Consider the following 19,880-nt stretch of genomic DNA (forward strand, 5'->3'; position numbering starts at 1 on the left):
GCTTGCCTTACATGTCTATTTAAAGTTAAGGAAATGGGTGCTGGACAAATAAATAACAGAAATGAAATATATAGTATCGCGTAGTTGAAAGTAACATTTTAGTGTTGGGAAATGAATTAATGTTCTATTCTAGGAAGAAACTTCTCTGATAGGCCAAGTAGCATCATAAGTGTAGTGACTTCATTGGGACTGTTTTAGATTCAAAGCTCAACAACCGCAAGATAGTTTACATGACTGCAGCCTTTATTTTCGATGTTTCCTATGATCAGTGTACATTAAATACTTTTTAGTCATCATCATTAGTTTATATTTCTTCATAGAGTAAGTCCCTGTGACTTAAACCTTCTGAAGGCCTCTTTCAAAGTCAATAAATCATTATGTAAAACTTTCAAGGGGACACACTTTCAAGAATATTTTGAGACAGCTTTAGCTTAATAATTAATTTAGGTAATGCACCATTGATATGAGTGAGAAGCAAATGCTGACACACCATGTCTCACATGTCTCAAATGGAGTGGTACCACAAATGTGTGAATTCAGAACTCTGAAAGAAAAAGTAAACTGAGTTATCTGTAGCGTTATATGATGCATTTTATTTTCTTCAGACATGCTAGAGGAAATAGAGGAAGCCTGTTTAAATTCAGAAAACTGTCAGCGTGCATTCACAGCCTCCTCCCCACATGTACGGGAGAAGGTGTTAACCTACGTGGGAGGATTCTCATCTCATCTGGGATTTTGTCACTATCTATAGAAGGGTTAACCTCTCCAAAGGACTAATCTAGACTTCAGCTGAAGTAATTGTCCTTTAGTGAAATGTTACAATGTTTAATTACTGTGTAAATTCCACTGAGGAATAATAGGAAGAAAAGGCATAATCTTAAGACAACCTAGCACTTCTAGTTCATAATTGCTTTCTTTTAACAACAACAAAAAAAATTGCCATAGTTTTACCATGCCATAGTTCTCATAATGAACTTATTCTAGTATGTATTGCTTCTCATTACCTGACAGTACTTGTTTTTAGGCAAAGGCTGAAATGCTGGACTCAGCAGTATTATTGTTCCAGAAAGGCACATATGACAAACAGCGTCTGTGCTGATACAGTACACCTTTGCATAAGGACTTTAATCTTGTTATAAATGTTGCTGTTTGGAACAGAGGACTCTAATGCATAGGACTGCAAAAAATCTTTATTGTTCTGTTTGTCCATAGAATGTGAATCTTTCTGTCTTGAAACTATAACTGTATCTTAACTCCATAGATGTCTGTGAAAGATGAGGTACACAAATATTTATGCAATCAGTTATGTCTTTCTTCTTTTCAGGTGAATTATATAGAGCATCTTTAAGAAAACAAAAGTTACCTGCACAAGGCAGTATTGAAATACGAGAGGACAATGAGGTGAGATTGTTTCCCAAAACAAACTGCTGATTTTCAGGGTGCAGACATGTTGAAATACTGTCATATTGCATTGTGGAATTATAAGCCTCTTTGATGGTTTAGTGCTTCTTCTTCTTGAACAAGAAGTGAACATGCAATCACTGAAAATCAAACCAAGTTTTTTAGATATTGCATAATTAACTTGGGTGGGACTACGATCTGTATCTCTCAAGAGACATCATGTCTGCATAGTGCTTCAGTGCAAATGAATATTTTGAGAAGCAGGTTCAGCAGCAGTCATGGAATTGATAGTAACAAAATTACTTCTTTAGAAGATGGGAAGTATCTAAACTAGTTGCAGTACTTCGAGTTAACTAATTAAGGTCATCTGCTCCCATGTGGAAACAGGAAACAAATTCCTACTTCACTGATTTTGAAGAATCCCAGTCCTAAAACCCCCTGGAAATTATGATAGTCTTTCACTTTGGATGCCCTTTCAAGTAGTCTCTTGCCTTAGTCATGCCTGGGCTGTACTTCAGAGGCAAATTATTTTCATTCCCTTTGATTCCTTCTGTGAAGGATACCTGTTAAATACAGGTATGCTGAGGCACTTTTTGTAACAGTGACTTGAGCAATACTGACCTACTTGAATTTTTCTGTTTTGAAGCTTTTGGTTACATCAACCTGTCTTGTCAGCAGTGCTACTTATTTACAGACTGGCATTGGCATATTGAAGGAGCTGCTCTTAGCTTTTTAAAGGGAATTAAGTTTCTCTTTGAATAACTGGATTGGGAATAAATGGAGATGGAAGTTGTAAATTAGGGCAGGAAAAAGCGGAGCCTTAAAATTCTCATTCTACTTCCATGCATGCCCAGTACTTAAAAAGGCAGGTCAGCAACATGCCTTCAGGAGATGAATGTGAGTCATAAAATGAGTAATTGTATTGGAGACTAGAAACTGCGTGCTAAACAGAAATAATGGCTGTGTGGAACAATTTAGAGTTCTCTCTTTCAACTATTTCTCTGTTACCATTCTACGTGCTTAATTACATCTTTTTTCCTTATCTAAGTCAGTGTATCCACCACAATATGTGCCTCCCCCCCTGCACATCCTGCTAGCCCTCCTAAACTACAGGCTGAAGTATATGTGTGTGCAGTTGCTTCTTCGTTAGTTTTTCTCATCTGACCCTCACCCTTTTGATACTGATAAACATTGGTCAGATCCTCTGTCAACCTTCTCCTAGGCTGAACAGACCAGAACTCAGCCTTTCCTTACAGGAGAGGTGTTCCATGCTACAGCTGTCTCTGCAGCCCTCTACTGGACTCTTAGTATCAGTTCCATGTGGAGTTCCATGTCTTTCTTGAACTGGAAAGCCCAGAATTGGATGCAGTTGTCATGATATTAGTCAGTTTCTTCACAAAAACGTAATGCCATACTGGCAGTTGCATTCCTGAGGGATATATGTATCTGAATTGTGACATGTTTTTAGAAGGTTCTGTATAAACGCATGAATCAATCCAATTTTTGCCTTAAGCATCTTGCAGTTCAGATAAACTGGTAAAATAATGAAAAAGAGAAGAGGCATAATATGAGCACAGCAGATAAAGATACAGATGTGTCTATTTGATTACAATCAGGTTATAGTAGAATATAAAATAATATAAACTAATTAAAAACACCTTGCTGGAATTACGTGGAGTTTATTTCACAGTAGAATATCTTGTTATTATATTTCAACTGCTTTCTCAGTAAGTTACCTAGTTTTCCTGATCTTATAATGTATTAGTAAGTCCTTCTTTGAGTGAATATGGCTTGTAGAATCTACAGAAGGAAAAAAAAAGTGCATCTGTAAAACATGAAAAAGGTTGCTCCAAAGGTTGTTTCAAGTAGATAACATCTTGTTTTTTCTGCAGAGCACATCACTTCACCTTCCATGGTAGATTGTTGTCTGTGTAAGCATGCATTCACGTGCTCATAAATTTATTTATGAGATTTATGGCTATCAGCACCAGTACAATTTTTACTCTTTCAGTAAATGTCTGGGTAAGTTAACCCTACTTTTTTTCATTTTAATATTTTGTCAATTTCAAGAGGGTGCTGTTGTCAAAGCTCTTATCACCTTCTTCTGCTTGATGCTTCTATTGGCAGAAATGAAAATATCCAGAAACATTATTATTTGCTTTTCTTTTTAGATCCCGTGATTATTTGAGATAAACCTTTCCAAAAATGCAGCTGCCCAATTAACAATACCTAGACACTTACTTAGGCTGTCTGTGAATGTTTGACATCTTCTCCAGTTTGGATATATTTCCTGTAGCTTTTGATGTTTACAAAACTGTTCATAATTTTTGTTAGTCCAAAACCTTAATCTGAGCTGCAAGGGTTTTATGGTAGAGCTTAGTGTGCTCTGCCTGATCCAGACATACTTGAAGTAGATGCCATCCCCCACTCCCTCTCGAAGGCAGGTAACACAAATGATTGCAGTGGGAATGGAAAAAAAAAATCAGTGCTTGTGAACATTTACGCTAAACATACCAACACTTTTTGTAAAAGGGCTCTCTTCTTTCTTATTTCCTGTTTTACTCATAGGAAGGAGTTCAACACCAGAAATGCAAAACTCGTGTGCTAATTCTGATCCTACATGGAGGGAACATCTTAGATACTGGGGGAGAGGATCAAAGCAGCAAGCTGGCAGACGTCAGCACCTTCAATTCTATCTTTGAGAAGGTGACCCAAGCCCATTTCCCTGCTGCTTTGGGCCACATCTTAATCAGACTTGTTCCCTGCCCAGCAATCTGTGCAGCAGCCTTCTCTCTTGTTTCCAAGTAAGCTGGTTTTGTTTTATATTGTTTGCCTTAAAAGCCTTAGCAGTTCCTGAGATTTTCCTTTGAGTGCTGTTATAACTGGCTTCTACATCCTTGTAGTGGTAATCAATAGTAGTTTACCAGTTTTGGTAGCAGTAATTATGATTGTGCTGTGGTTCTTTTACTAGTCCAAGTGATATTTTAGCTGAGCTTATGTAGAATATTTTGTGGCATGAAGATTAAAATATTAAAAATCTCTTCAAAATTTTTACTTATTCCTACGGTCTTAGTGAAGTGAGTTTAAAATACCAAATGGAATTTTCCAGTAGGCAGTTTATCTGTGCCCACTCTTTCAGTCCTGAAATTCACCTCTTAAATGAGGGAAACTTTTCAGGTAACATTTATTTCTTTAGTGATATTTTCCTTGACATAAATATTTTAAACAGGCATGTACTAATCTTTTCTGCATGATTGTGAAAGGAAAAAGATACATGCCCTTGGGTTTGATTCAACTCTTCCAAGAATGTAAACTAAGAGTAACTCTGTGGTGGGAGTGTGAAGGAAAGACTCAGACTTGCTTGATTTCTTTTTTTTTTCCTAAGTAGAGAATAACTTCTGTGTTTTTTTCTGAGCTCCTCTAAGTGATAGTCTCTTTTATGTCCTTTTTTGCAGTATAACGCCTGAGGTTGCATTTGAACTTATTGTAGAGCAAAAAACCTTGCAGAAGAGGAGATAATATAATTTTTTAAAAAACATACTTGGGGCCTTAAGATATGGTAACAGTGATGCCTGCTATCCTGTAAAGACAGTGAACCAGTAGAAGAAGGGGAGTTGAAGCATCAAAAGGTGTTTGAAAGATCCCCATTTAAGTGGTCCAGACCAGTAGCGTCTCCTAGGTGTCCCATAAGGCAGTGTCCACAGGGCTCAACTGTCTGCAAGAAGAGCTGGCAGAGAGGAAGGAAGGGTGCATGTGCTGGCAACACAAACGAACTCCCTTCTTTTTTTTGTTTTCTTTTTTTTTTTTTTATTACTTTTTGTTGCAGCATACAATACTCAGCCAAACTGAAAGTAGCTAAGCTGAATATTTGAATGTCGCTAAGCTGAATATTTGAATGTCCAGTGGAATATTCTCTAGTGCTGGCATATTATTGAAGTTGCCTTGATATATTCTGGCATAGAGCTGCTTGTGGTTTATCTGTTTGGAGCTGACAAAAGGAGAGATGATTCTCTGCTCTCACATTGCTGTAGCTTCATGCCAACAGCTTTTACAGTCAGAACTCCAGGAAGCAGTTGTGGAACATAAAGTTGTGGTAAACATCCCACTTAGCAAACTGTGGAGGAGGAAATGTGTTTTTAATTACTGAAATATTTTATCAAGAATGAGCCAGATTAAGCAGCAACACAAGATTTCATTTTTTATTTGAATGTATACTCAGTTTTCTGTACGTGCTATCATAGTGCATGCCAAGGTAGGGCAACCCTCTGTTTACAGTTTTGGAGCAGGTTTTGTGTTATGCTGTGCCTGTGTGCTGAACATCCGAGCTCAGACAAATTCCACTGTAAGGTTTCGTCTGAACAAAGTTTTCCGCCTTGTCTTGCAAATAGTGGCTTAACAGAAAGGGATTTTTCAAGGGAGAAGTCACTCCCAACTAGTAAGTGCTTCAGGCTATTTAATCAGGTCTGTTCCCATTCTACTTCCATCACTTTCAGTTTCCTTTCTCTCTCATAAATCAGAAAGATACTGCTTGTGCAACTAGTGTGAATCTGTAATATATAAGTGATCCGTGAAGCTTATTGCCACCATTGCTGTGAAAGACATAACTAGGCTCTAGTTTTAACCTTTATCTTTCTTTTCCAACTAGACATCATTGACTGGATCAAAAGTTAGGCTTTTTATGGATTGATTTGATGAGAGTACATGGATTCACACTTCTTACTGAAGCTTCTAAGTTACAGTAGTAGTCAAACTGGAGAATAATAATTGTGCATGTTCAAATAAATGAATAAACCCTACATTTAGGAGACAAAGAAGTCAGTCTTGAAAGATATGCGTCACTGGAAGTTGGTTGTCCAGTGGTCATCTTACAATGCTGGATAACTTTTAGTTGTTCTGTCAGCACAGGAAAGCAGAAAATAAAGGATGCATGCCACTGCATTTTATTTCAGCTGCTCTGTTTGAACTAGTTCCACCTGCAAACTAATCCTGGTTCAGCTCCAGTGCTTGCTGACCAGATGTCTGCAGCACAAGGCATGCAGCTTCTCTCTCACAGAGCAGCACTGATGTCTATGAACCTGAGTACCTGTGTGCTCTGACTCCTTCACTGTGGCATGGAGTGTAAACTTAACTTTCTCATTATTTTTCTAAAGTTTATATATATATATAAGCACACACACAGAATTTCTTTTTGTGTATTGCGCATTTGTATGTGTAACATAAACTGAGGGCAGAATGGGAGGTGGTTGTGGAGTCTCCTCTGGAGACATTCAAGGCCTGCCTGGACACCTACCTGTGCAGCCTGGTCTAGGGAGCTACTCTGGTGGGGGGTTTGGACTCAATCTGTTAGGGGTCCCGTCCAACCCCTGCAATTCTGTGGTTCTGTGCGATTCTGTTATTTGAATAAAGCCCTGTGTATCAGGCTAAGGGCTAACTATGTAAATCCCAGAGGTTTTTTTGTGTGCATTGTAGGTTTTGTAGGCATTTAAATGGAGGTACAAAGATGAGCACTAGGTAAGTATATTGAAGTTGCTTGCCTTTGGCTTTGGATGAACTTTGGATGGGCTGAATTGTCAAAAATACTTCTGACTTTTCTTTTAGCCACTGAAGGACAGTCAGCTTACTGAATCAGTCAGTTATCTAACCTGCACCTTTGACTCCCTTAATTGTTTTCTCCACTCATCAATAAAAATCAGTCCAGATAGGACTGGTATTTACTGAAAAACTTGCAGAGCACACTTCCAAACTAAAATAAAACTTCCATGCTGTCAAATTTCAGCTTCCATTTTCAGCCCTTAAACCACCTTTTTGCAAAGTTTTACTGTGGAAACGATTGCATATGATTTTGGAGGTAGTGCAACTTTGTTCCGTCTTATTGAAAGGATGGAACATTTGGAAAAACATTTTTACATGCTTTTGAACAATGTATCTATCACACTCCTGTTCTAGGAAAAGGTATTTCATTGTAGTTTCTGAATCCTATTCTTTAATGCAGTAAGTTAGTATATGGGAGAGAAAAAAGGCTGAAAGAGAATAACCAATTTATTCTCTTAAGTTATGTCTACTTGTATGTGCAAAAATAAGGTGGAAAAATTTTACCTTGTGTGCTTAATCGCAGGAATGCCTTCTTGTATTGTCATAGTCACATAAAGCAGTAACTCCTTGATTTTTAAGCTGTTGAGCATTGTGTTAAAATGGTCCTTATACTTTAGTAGTAAATTGCAACAGCACAGATTATCTCTGTTAATGAATAACAATTCATTTGCTAATGCTGTGTGCTGCCTTTTGCATTTTTCTTGACAGTAGTGTGTTCTACTTTAGCCTAAATCCTTACAGCTATGATGAAAGCTGTCTAAGCAGCAGTGAAGACCACATCCCACTGGCTGCTTTGCCCTTGCTGGCTGTTTCATCCCCTCAATACCAGGACGCAGTTGCCATGGTGATCAGTAGAGCAAACCAAGTTTACAATGACTTTCTCAAATCTACAGATGGAGTTGGCTTTAATGGACAGGTAGGTCTACTATTCGCTTATATAAAAGAAAAATTCCTTTGGAGAAACTCTTCCTTGTTAAGCTGTTTCTGATTTGCATTCATGGTTTTGAGTTAAGAATGTGAGGGAATGCTGCTGTAAATTTGATGCATGAACATTAACTTGGGATTACTTATACAAAATGCCCTCTCAGTACTCAGCATGAGAAAGACCCTTCTGGAATCCTATGCAGAATCTAACGTGGATTTATTCAGTCGGTAGGAAATACTGTACCTTCCTCAACAAGTCTTTCGGCACCTAAGCTCTTAGTAATTTTTGCTGTGAGCTCTGATAGTATACAGGAGCCTTAGCAGTGCATTAGGAGTGTATTATACTAAGCAGTGGACAGGTCTGCTAGCCCAAAGCAGCTGCTAATCTATTTTTCTGAGTTTGTCTCACACCTTCCATAGCTGTAGCGTTGGGATATCAGCACATCCCTGACAGCAAAAAGAATCCAAAATTTAATTGTTGCTTCTCTCATCTCCATCACAGTAGTAATAAAACACTTGACAGCAAAGAAACTCAGAAGTTAAATACTCAGTTGATTATTATGTTGCAGATTTCCCATGTAGCTCTGGGAAATTCATTTAATTTTTCTGTTATTGTCCATTCCTCGGGAAGTCACCTCTAGAATTCTTCCAGCTGACATGCATCATGCTTATTATTACTGCTTCTCCATCTCTAGACTAGAAAAAAAAAGTAGTACTTTCCTGCTTTAGAATAAATATGTTGCTGCTATTCTGTGTGAGTTATTGGTGTTACGGTGATGGGGCCCTTTAGTAAGCTGGAAACATTCATTTCCTTAAAGTACAATGACTTCCAGACTGTATAGCAAGAGGGGGAAAAAAAGGTTGTATTTGAAGTGCAGTGTAATTTTTGAAGGAAAAATGTGTCTAGTTACACTTTTTCTTTTCCATAGCTACAGTAAAATTATGCTGTGGCATATCAGTATTTTTAGATTAAGCTTTGATTTAAGCCACTCATAATATCCACAGTAAACTGTTCTTGCTCAAAATGTGCAAACAGACAATCTGCAGTGATAGAACACTATAAAAGTTGGCATTATGTGAAAAAGTTATATTAGTTATGGAAATAATTGTGAAAACAATATTTTCAGTTACAAATTAAATGTTATGGTCAAAAACAAGTGTCTCTGGAGTTTATTGAAAACTCTGTATTAATATTGCATGTGCAAAAGTCAACAGGTACCAGAACAAAGGTTCCTGGTACCATCAACAGGTACCAGGATTGTTAGAATGCAAAAGTTACCTTTCTGCAGACTACTGTGCCTTGCTTTGGTCCTTAGATATAAATTTCAGTTTTACCACTGAGTAAGTCATGGACTTCTGAAATACATAATGTATATAACCTGACCTTACCCCATGTGTCTCTTTTTTAATGCGTTAACTTAATGCCAGTGGATTAGAGCTGGAATGATAAATTTACAGAAATGTAATTAATCCCACACAAAATATGTGCTCATTTTGTTAAAGTTACTGGTTTCATATCTGTAAGTCCACATTCTTCAGTGATCTGGACTTTTTGATCTGGAATTTGACTGTAGCTGAGAGAATTCCGTGGGCTGTTTGCAACAATTCTATGATTGTCGAAACCGTCTCTGGGATAGATAATCTTGGCATAGGGCATATGTCCATAGGGAAGAGGAAGTGGGAGAAAGTGGCTACACACTTTCAACTGCAATAGGAATCAAGGTCTAAAAAACATGAGTTGGGTACTTTTCTGCGGAGTTACGATGTTTTTTATTTCCTGTAAAATACTTGGTACTTCTCATAAAGTATCTTTTTTATTCCCTCAGGTGTGTCTTGTTGGTGATTGCATTGGAGGAATTTTGGGGTTCGATGCCATCTGCTGTAATACTAATAGAACTGATGAGAGTCAGAACAGTAGCAGGAGAGGAAGCATCAGCAGCATCCAGGTGAAAAGAAAAAATCTACTCAGCTGAGATACTATAGACTCATTCCCTAGAAGGGATATAAGAAATTCAGGTCCATATTAAGCCAGACAAAATTTAAGGATTTGGTAAAATACAACAATAGCAGAGGATTTTGCTCATATCTCAAAAAAATTGATGTCTGAAAATTAAGTCTGCAGCTACATAGAAATCAATAGTGAAGGCTTTGTTAGTAAACCTTTTAAGTAGGACTAATGAGTGTCTTCTGTTGCATCCCTAACTGTAGATGTAAATGCATCCTCTCAATAATCTCAGGCTGCTCTTTCTGCCAGAATATTTTTTGTTTGTTTGTTTTCAGACATTCTGGGAGGAAAGTTATTCTCTTAGAGTAAAATATCTCTAAATCTCAGCCTTTGACAGTGCCAGCATTGAGGATAGTGTGTTGCAAGCAACGTAAATGGAGAAATTGACCTCCCCAGTCTCAGATACAGTGGGGCTGATTGTAGAAGAGGTGCTGATTGATCAGAGAACGGGGATCAGGATTTAGGAGGACAGGTTTTTTGACTGTGCTGCTCTTGCTTATAATTCCAGTTTTCCTACTTTCCTCTTTTTTCACAATATTGCTGAACTTCCTTCCTAATTTTTGTCTCCATCTTTTCCCTCTTCTCCCACTTCTAATATAACTTGTAACTCTGCAAGTTCAGAAAAACTGATTATTCTTTTGTTACTTTTTTTTTCTGCCCGTTGTTCCTAGCTTGCTCTTGTGAAATGCATTCAGGATACTTCTTTTTAATTATTATTTTTTAGATTTTAACTTTTTTTTTCTTCCTTGAGATAGAAATGGATTTAATTGGAAGACTTTTAGACGTAAAAATTTTGAGAGAGACTTTTTAAAAATACGAGGGGTATTTGTGAAATGAAACTAGCTGTAAGTAAAGATGAGACCAGGATACTTGAAACCAATCAATTTTATGCTCTAGTTGTGAACTGTAGAAAATAAAGTGAACTAGATTTATGTAAGTCTCTTCATACTCTGATTATTTCAAAGTGGTTTGTAATAGTAAGTCTGATTGGTGATGCAGAGGTCATTACATTCTCTCATTCTCTGAACAATTCACAATTTTAGGCACCAGAAACTTTTTTATTTTTTTGTGAGAGAGAAGGAAAGGAGCCTGTTGATTTGTAAATAAGGAATTAGTGTTACATTCTTCTACAACCATGAGTGAATATCTGTTGATTTGTATGTTGTAGCCTGTACTGAAAACTGAAGTACAGAAAACAAGCGAGGATTACCTGTAATTGGGAGTGTTTTCCACAGTATAGGCAGAAATGTATGTGATAACTGACATCATGATAATTATTGTGTATACACGTGTATACAAGGCAGTATTTAAAATTTCATCTACATCTTCAATAAAAAAAGCTCCCATAGAGCAAATTTCACTCAGATCAGTCCAGACTAAACATTTGTCCTTTAAAAATATCCATTCATTTTTTTTATGGAAAAGTCAGTGTTGCCAGCATCATAATATCACTCCTGGAGTTATTAAAGCACAGGATGAAATTGATTTTATTGATTGTTGGAGCTGGAAACCCGAAGTCTTATAATAGTAATTTTTGCATTGGTTGAGAGCATTGCATTTTGGAAGGGGAAGATGGTTCTCTCTTTCTCCAACAGATTATTTTTAAGCAGGCAACTTTTTGTTAGAACAAGTAGAGAAAGTTGATGATTTTAGCCACATTAATACATAATACATAAAATTGACCTGTGGGTAACTGATTCTCAGCCTAATTATTGATTTAATTGCAGATGAGATTTTCGTTGTGGCATTTGGGGCACTGAGAGAGCTTGTATCAATGGAAAAACATATTTTTTAATTGTTTGAAATGCAGTGAATAGTCTTTATACTGATTGCTTCAGCCTTCTTCTAATGTATTATGTGTTGTATTTTTAAGTGGTTTTGTATACTTTTTCAGAAGTGTTTCTCACCCCCTGATAGGGCTAAAACAAATGCTGAGTTGGCCTAGTTTCTTTCACAGCCATTTTGTGTAAGCTGTGTTGAATTTTGATCCCTGTCTAAATCTTCTTTTTGCTCTGTTCACTCTCTGAAGGATAATCCCCTTTTAACAGAGGACTCTAGTCTGGGTGGTGGAAAACACCTGAGCAAGAGCAATACTGACCTTTCAGAAATCATGGAGGATGAAGAGCAAAGACAGCTGTTGCCTAGGAAGCAGAGTGACTCATCCACCTATGACCGTGATACTATAACACAACATCATGCTTTCCTGTCTAGGTAACTACTGTATGATGACTGATTAAAAGAAATAGGCTTGGCACTCAATTCAGCCTGTCTGCGCCAGAAGGGCCAAATCATTTTTATTGGCTCTGATGTGTTCCTAGAGGTTTGCTTAAAGTTCTTGTAAATATCCTCTGAAATAAAAACAGATTTAGGGGTGTGGTATGAATTTACTCACGTGCGTAGAGTTTTTTGTTTTATTCAGCTGTGAGAGTTTTGAATATGCAAAACTAAATACAAGTTTCATTTCTTCAGAAGAGCCCACAAAAATTGAGATAGATGAATGCTTTTTAGTTCTGAATTTGTTACTTTACATAGAGTGCAGGTAACTCATGAAGGTTTCTGTTAGTGCTCTAGTTATACTCTGGAAGAATGTTCTGCTCAGTCTCAAGGCACCTCATGGGCGGGAGGGATATATATGTTTATGCTACTGTTTTGGGTCTGAAGGCAGTAACTTCACCTCTCACAAATCTAAATGAGGGCTGAGTCTTGTCTCTGTCCATGAAGAGAATCTGTATTTACATTATGCTTGTATGGCATTAACTAAATAAGTGTTTTAATCATTTACAAAATGAAAAGCTGTGTATAAAGTATCACTAATTTGAACTTTTACTTCATATCTCAGGGAATGGATTAAAGCAACCCTTTTTATGTACTTATGACTGTAACTTTTTAATACCATTGTCCTAACACAAGCTGAGAAGGCACATATCTGTATTAGAGGTTTCAGAATAAGCTTAAACACGTCCATACAGCTAAAAGGAAGTAGAGGTGATTTTCAAGTTTTAGAGTTCTTGTATAACTTGCTTATAAGTGTTTTAACTGTAGAAAGCTCTAGTATGTTAAAGGTAATAAATGAAATATCTGCACTGGAAATTTTGATAAGTAGCTGGTATACTTTAATTACCTTTCAACAGTTTGAGATGTACTTATTGGATGTAGATGCAGGTGCTAGAGCTTTCTAAGCAACCTGTTTGGGGAATGTATTTCTTCTCTGGACTCATTATGGTTAAATCAGTGTATTTTCTTTGTTCAGCATCCACTCAAGTGTGTTGAAAGATGATGCAGACTTTCTTCCTGTGAATTCCAGTCTCTCAGATGTAAACCTGGGGCGGTTTGATTTTGAGGTGTCTGATTTCTTCCTCTTTGGATCACCACTTGGTTTGGTGCTGGCCATGAGGAGCACTGTTCTGCCAGGCCTGGACGGTAAGCTCTTTCTAAGGTTAGAATGCAGGATGCTTAATGACCTTTGTGAACAAAGTGGTTATTTTAGAAGCAGGTAAATAAAGGAGTCTAATTAAAGTCTGGGGGATGAGTTACATTCCTTCTTCTAAAAGATGGGAATGTCAGCGTAGGTTAATACTAAGACATGAGATGATGAGGTTTTATTCCTGTGGTGTCACTGCTCACTTATTCTCAGTAGGGTGTTATTTGTCATGCTGTTGATCAGGTATTCCTTACCATGTAACATGAAGCTTTTTACCTCACCAAGGACCAGTCCTTGAAAATAATACCAAAAATAGTATCTGTGCTTGGTGTAGTACTTTGTTTTGTTCATTTATGGCTAAACTTGGTCCCCAGATGTGCTAGCTGTGAGCTGTTGAGCTGTTTTTAACAACACAGTTGTTTTTGCAAGAGAGTTTGCTCAGAAGTGATATATTTTGTGTGTAGTTCTCTGTGCAGTCTGATTATATTCTCTTGAATACTGTGCTGTATGAGAGAACATTTCTATGCTTAGACATGTCACAATCACTATTGTTGGCTATATAAGTATGCCCTTTAAAAGTAACTTTGGATTCATAGAGATGAAAGCTGCTTTCCTGAAGTTTTGTATTGCGTAGCAGGATCTCTGGAAGACTGGGAGCTCTGTCTGGATTTCTTGTCTGCTACATGCCTACATCTCAGGTTGTGATGTCTCTGTAAACGTTTTTTGCAATGAGATGTTACTCACAGGGGTAATTGTAAATTATTTTCTTAAATTTCTCATGTCCAGATGTGGGCTCGTCTGGATTGCAGGAGACCATATTAACTGTATTTATGCATAAATTCCTTGAGAATCTTAAAGTGACAATACCAAACTCTTTCTCTGTTCCATTCTCTTTGAAGTTTGTCAAGTTCGTCCAGCCTGCAGCCAAGTGTACAGTTTCTTTCACTCTGCTGACCCATCTGCCTGCAGACTTGAACCATTGCTGGAGAAAAGATTCCATCTCCTGCCTCCATTCAGTGTCCCACGATACCAGAGATACCCACTGGGGGATGGAAGATCTCATCAGTTAGGTATAGTAACTATTTTCATAGCTCTGTTTATTTGATGCTTTCTTGAGGTTTCTCTCCTTACACAGCTCAAGAGGATTTGAACTACAAATATGTTAGCATGATAAAAATAAGTAATGTGGGACAGAACGACATAAATACATTTAGTAAGTACTGAAAGAAGATGACAGAGAGAAATTCATTCTTATGTGATATTAGCTGTGTTAAAGGGGAGTGTACTATTACTGAATTAAACCTAACAACAGAGGTTCAGCAAAGGATTGGGGACAGATTTCATTGTCCAAAGAGACAATTACTTTATCCTGAGAAGCTGAATGACTTTGGAAGTTTGAATTTATCTCTAGCTGCCTCTTCACTGTGAGCAGTTAGTTTTATTTTGCTGCTTACTACAGAATACTGAGGAATACCTAAAGTCCTAATACAGTCTTACCCATCCTAACTGTGTTTTCAAAAACTGTTCTTCATTCATTATTTCTCTCCCCAGTTGTGTTAACATTTTTCACTCCTGGTAGAAAACTGGTACATGTTTTTTAATAAACATGTTGCTTGGATGCACTAGCTCTCTAGGAGCTGACTTCTATTGTGAGTCATGTTTCTGCATGAGTACTTGCTTATATCTGCAAATGCTGTTGTCAGGGCACTGAAACACCTGAAGATCTGTTTTTTTTTCCCTCAGGATTTGATTGAGGAATAGCCAAACTACTGGACAGTCCAAACTACGGAACGTGTTCTCTCATCCCCCAAGTCTTCTAGTTTTCATGCTCATTGGTTAGGCACAAAATTCTGTCACTGAAACGTATCTCAGGCTATCTGAAAACTCAAAGCTTGCTTTAAGTAACTGTAATCAGAGTACTTTCCTTAGGCTGCTTTTCAAATTGAAAACATTCTGTTGCTATATTTTACCAGCTTTCTGTTTTAAAGTAAATTCTTCAGATACCATGATTCCTGAAGCTGGCACTTGGAAGTGATTTGTGAACAATGGGTTTTCTTTTGGAGTTCATCTAAGGTGCTAGGTCAGAATAGTCTTCTGCAGAACACATAAATCTGGAAATGCAGTCTGTTGGGCATAGTAGAAAACAAATATATTGAGCTCTAATAATCAACAGGTATCCCATAATTTTGTATTTATTCTGTATATTTAATTATGCAGACAAATAATTGACTTGCTTTATTCTTTATTATTTTATTCTTTATTATTTTATTATTTGCTTTATTTGCTGAACATGAAATCCAGTTTAAATGCATGTGCTTTTGAGATCCTTCTGGCAATTGAAGATTTGGAATTCACTTAGGAATAATTCTGGGGACTGCACAGATTTATTTTTTTTTCCTTTCTCTGATAACTGGGCTTGGGAAAGCATTTCTTAAAATGAGAGACTTCATTATATTAACTTGGAATGCTGGTTTTCTAATGATATATGATGAGATCTAATTACACCAACCTCTTATTTTCGCACACTTCCAAAAACAGCTTCCAAAATAACCTTTTATGTCATCAGAGGATCTTGTTCCTTGTTCTTTTTCTCTTAGGAACAGTTGATTAAGAATAACAGTCTTCTGATCTTTTCCTGTCTCTGACAAATGAGATAAGAATTATAATCTGGAAGCTATATGGAAAGAATAATTACTGCTAGAAGAGAATTCTACTGATCAGGTTTTCAGATAGACCCCTAATGGGCTGCACTTTGTCAGCTTCTCTATTTCTCACTTGTTACGTCCATGAAATCTACTGCTTTCTTTAGTGAGATGATTTGAGGTGATATTTCAGGCCACTGTGCTTTGTTGTTAGAAGGACTAGGTGCCTAGTTGCTTGGTGTGACAGAATCAGACATTTTACTTCTTTGTGTGTCTTCTTTCACTACAAAGAATATAAAATATTTCCCCACCTTGAGAGATAAGTAATAGGAAAGCAGCGTTGGTGGGTTTTATTTTTCAGTTGTCTGTGATAGAGGCTAAGGTTTGCTTGAGATAAGGGAAGCAATAAACCTTCACCTGCATCAGTATTTCCTATAGGCATGCATAACTTCCTTTAGTGTATGGCATCAAAATGATTCCTTTGAGATACTCCTTCATGGAGTTTCTTCATTTAAACTCAAAATACATATTCTCACTGAAACTATCATTTAACATATTCTCCTGAAGCTGCATCCTCTTTTTCCTTAGTTCACAGTGTTTTAATCTAGGAGGTTTGAAAAAAAACAGAAGAATTGGCTACTTTTGTTATACACTTCGTTGTACCTCCATCTCACAGGTACCTCATTGAGCCTTCTACCATTCCAGGGTGTACAGCAGGGGTGTGCAGCAAAATTACCAGTAGTATTTCTATTTAAACACATGTCTGTTCTTCAGACACTTCAGGTGTGTAACAGAACTCTGCAGGAGGAGAGCTTTCTTTTATTATTGAGATGTATTAGACATGGTCCATAGCTCATCTGTCAGGGTGGCATAAATAAATGAGAGTTCTTTTCCATTTGTGATCATGCAAACCAGTAGATAAACTCTGTGAAGGATTCTACTAAGTCATTTCCTTCATGCTAGAAAGAGGACAAGAGGAGTGCTACAGACTCTAAGGGCTGTATAGCTCTTATCAGAAGAGAAGCTCTTCTCAGATAAATATATATTGTATGAATATATTTCAAAAATGATTTCAAAGCCATGTTGTTTGTCTCTTTTTGTTGTTGTTGTTGTTGTTGCTAGTGGTGATATTTTTTCTTTATTTTATTTCTATAACCTACAGGTGATGCTATCCAAAACCACAGTGCTCTGTTCCTTGAGAACAGCTCTTTGAACGTAACTCACTCTCAGGAGAGTTCTGAATCTCCAAACACATCTCAGCAACAAGAGAGAAGGTTGAGCTTGGCCAGCACAAACAGTGAAAACTCAGGGTCAGCAGAGAGCTTGTCATCAGCATGCCTCACCAACAGTGAGTGAAGCTTGTTGCAATGTGCATAGCAAAGCCATTCCCACTACATCATTTCTGTGGAAAAGTTTATTAGGAAAATTAATTTCTCAGAAATTTGAGGAGAACAAGAGCAGCCTAAGTTGCTGCATTTTTAAATAATGCAATTTAGCTTGCTCTACTGTTCATAGTAATGTAGGTGAAGTAATAGAAAAGAAGTCCTTTATTTAGACCTTTGTATTAAGGTGACAGTCATACCAACTTGGTTTCATACCAACTTGGGTACAGAACCATGGTCCAAGCATGAAGAATTACACATAAGAATCGTTACTCATAAGTGCCGTAGATCATTATATTATTCTTTTACAGATTGTAATGATATATGAATACTGTGGTCACTATTTTGGAAGTATTTACAATTCTTCCTAAGTAATATGATCATAAACTTAACTAGTATTTCACTGTACACTTTCTGTGGGCCAGGAAGCAAAGGGTATAATGAGGAGGTGACCTCTGCTTCCCAAAACTTGCCAAGCAGTTTAGATAGCAGAACTTCAAGGGATGATGCCATCAGTGAAAACAGAACTTTTGTGTTAGATTGATGTTTTCAACAGACTTAAAATGCTAGGGTTAAAAGAGCAAAAGGCTTTGTTCTGTTATTAATCTTTATGTTTAAACAGCAGGAGATTTGTTAAGAAGATGCCTTCTGGAAATGTGATTTTTTTTTTTCTTTTAGTTACTGCCAAGTGGTGGGGAACAAAGCGGATTGATTATGCCTTGTATTGTCCAGATGTCCTGACAGCATTTCCAACTGTGGCTCTGCCACATCTTTTCCATGCCAGCTACTGGGAATCAACAGACGTTGTGGCATTCATTTTAAGACAGGTTGTTGATCTTTCTTTCTCTCTCCATGATGAAAGAACTTCTCTAATTTAGAGGGAGTAAGGAAAACAGAGGAGACCGAAGTGTCTAAGAAAAGACTGTTCGTTATCAGTCCCTCTGTTTATAGGCATTGTGTGCACTGTCTCCTCAGAATTAGTTTTTAAGGCATGTGTTGTCTCTCTTATTTATGGTGTTTCAGTTTTTAGAACTCAGCTGTCAGTGACTTCAGGATAATTCATGCTGTGACCTCTAAAGAAAGTAGTGAGGTTGAGAAATCTCACCTATGTTGAAAATAATTTAGTGATATGTGAGTGTAACCTGCAGTGTAAGTGTATCTCCAGGAAAGCAAGATTACCCTCCCATAGAATCCAGTTATAAACATTTTAATTTGGATTAACCCAGAAATCAGTGTATCTTTTATATCCAGTGAATGATAAAACAGCTGCTGCCTCGAAAATGGTCTAGAGAATAGTGCAGAAAAACTGCACTATCATATTTCTTGATTAAATCAGTTCGGAATATGTAAGCGTGTTTGCTGCTCACACATCTCCTTTATGGCTGGTCTCCAAGCATTAAGTCCTTCCATGTCCTGCTCTCTGTGCTGGTGGCTAAATCTGTCACCTAGAAGCTCCAGGGAAATGAGAACTTGGTAACTGAGTTTCCATCAGTTCGGAACTGCTGCTGAGTTATACTGTGCAATTGTATAGAGGCCCCATTGTTACAGGCCTGTTGGTGAGTAGAGTGCGCAGCAGAGGATCTGTCTGATAACAAGACTACTTGCTGAATTTTGATCAATATTTTTAAACTGGTGAATTTCTAAGATTCCTTCAACCTCTTGCTGTCTTTTTAAAGCATACCTTAGAATATCTAATTCTATTCAAAATACATCATTGAGCAATTCTGTATATTTAAAGCTAGTTTAAATAAACTGTGCTTATGTCTGGTGCCACCGTAATCAATGCAGTGGAAAAGCCGCTGAACAGTTTTTCATGAACCAGAGCAACCTCCTGAACAGGAAGCTTATTTGGTGTTCATTCCCAGCTAGAGAGCTTCCACTACTGGAAGTGGCAAGATGCAGATCCCTATTTTCTCTCTTCAGGGGATTATTAGATAATTAGATAATTGTACATAGGTGTTTTTTGCTCTCCTTCGCAGCTTTATTAATATCTTTGTCATCTCTTCCTTTCTGTCAGGACATTTTGTATTAGTTTAAACCTTAAATCCATCAGAACATATTTGCATCTCCCCTTTCATGTGCCTCTATAAGCACACTTGTCTATCAATAATCATTACTGATTTATTTTCCATGCATCTGTCTTAAGTTACATTGTTATGTCTTACTGAGTCTTATGTGCATTAAAGCTTTGAAAATTTTTAAAGCTTAAAATACATGTGCATTCAAGTGTTTTAGAAAAAGCCTCTGAAGTAATAATGTGAGTTTGCAGCACTGCATAAAAGACTGGTTAATTCCAGCATGTGCTGGACATTCTGCTTTGCTGGATGCTAAGATTAAGGCTAATGTCTTGTGAATGCCCTACATGCATATATATATATATGTCTTATACTTGTCCTCTGTTGAATGGAATTCATGACAATTTATTTAAAACAACACTGACCTCTCAGGTATACTATGATCAGTGGCAAGCCAATGAGCTTTGCTAAAATTTGAGCGCAGCAGGATTTTACTCA

At 37.2% G+C, this 19,880-nt stretch overlaps 1 protein-coding gene across 2 annotated transcripts in view; it reads left to right on the forward strand.

Moving 5' to 3' along the window:
* The window catches only part of PITPNM3 (PITPNM family member 3), a 35,468-nt gene that overhangs the window by 7,835 nt on the left and 7,753 nt on the right, over positions 1-19,880 (forward strand). Inside the window, exons 4-12 of one of the 2 annotated variants that reach the window (XM_065732154.1) lie at positions 1,325-1,401; positions 3,970-4,205; positions 7,702-7,909; positions 9,744-9,863; positions 11,952-12,133; positions 13,173-13,342; positions 14,243-14,413; positions 17,148-17,333; positions 18,046-18,194. In XM_065732154.1, the coding sequence (XP_065588226.1) occupies positions 1,325-1,401; positions 3,970-4,205; positions 7,702-7,909; positions 9,744-9,863; positions 11,952-12,133; positions 13,173-13,342; positions 14,243-14,413; positions 17,148-17,333; positions 18,046-18,194 (1,499 nt within the window). The remainder of the gene's footprint in view (positions 1-1,324; positions 1,402-3,969; positions 4,206-7,701; positions 7,910-9,743; positions 9,864-11,951; positions 12,134-13,172; positions 13,343-14,242; positions 14,414-17,147; positions 17,334-18,045; positions 18,195-19,880) is intronic. The other variant, XM_065732155.1, reaches the window with a different exon arrangement.

Source organism: Cyrtonyx montezumae, unplaced genomic scaffold (assembly GCF_038088225.1).
Source record: "Cyrtonyx montezumae isolate F1298 unplaced genomic scaffold, pur_monq_1.0 scaffold_15, whole genome shotgun sequence".
Taxonomy (NCBI): Eukaryota; Metazoa; Chordata; class Aves; order Galliformes; family Odontophoridae; genus Cyrtonyx; species Cyrtonyx montezumae.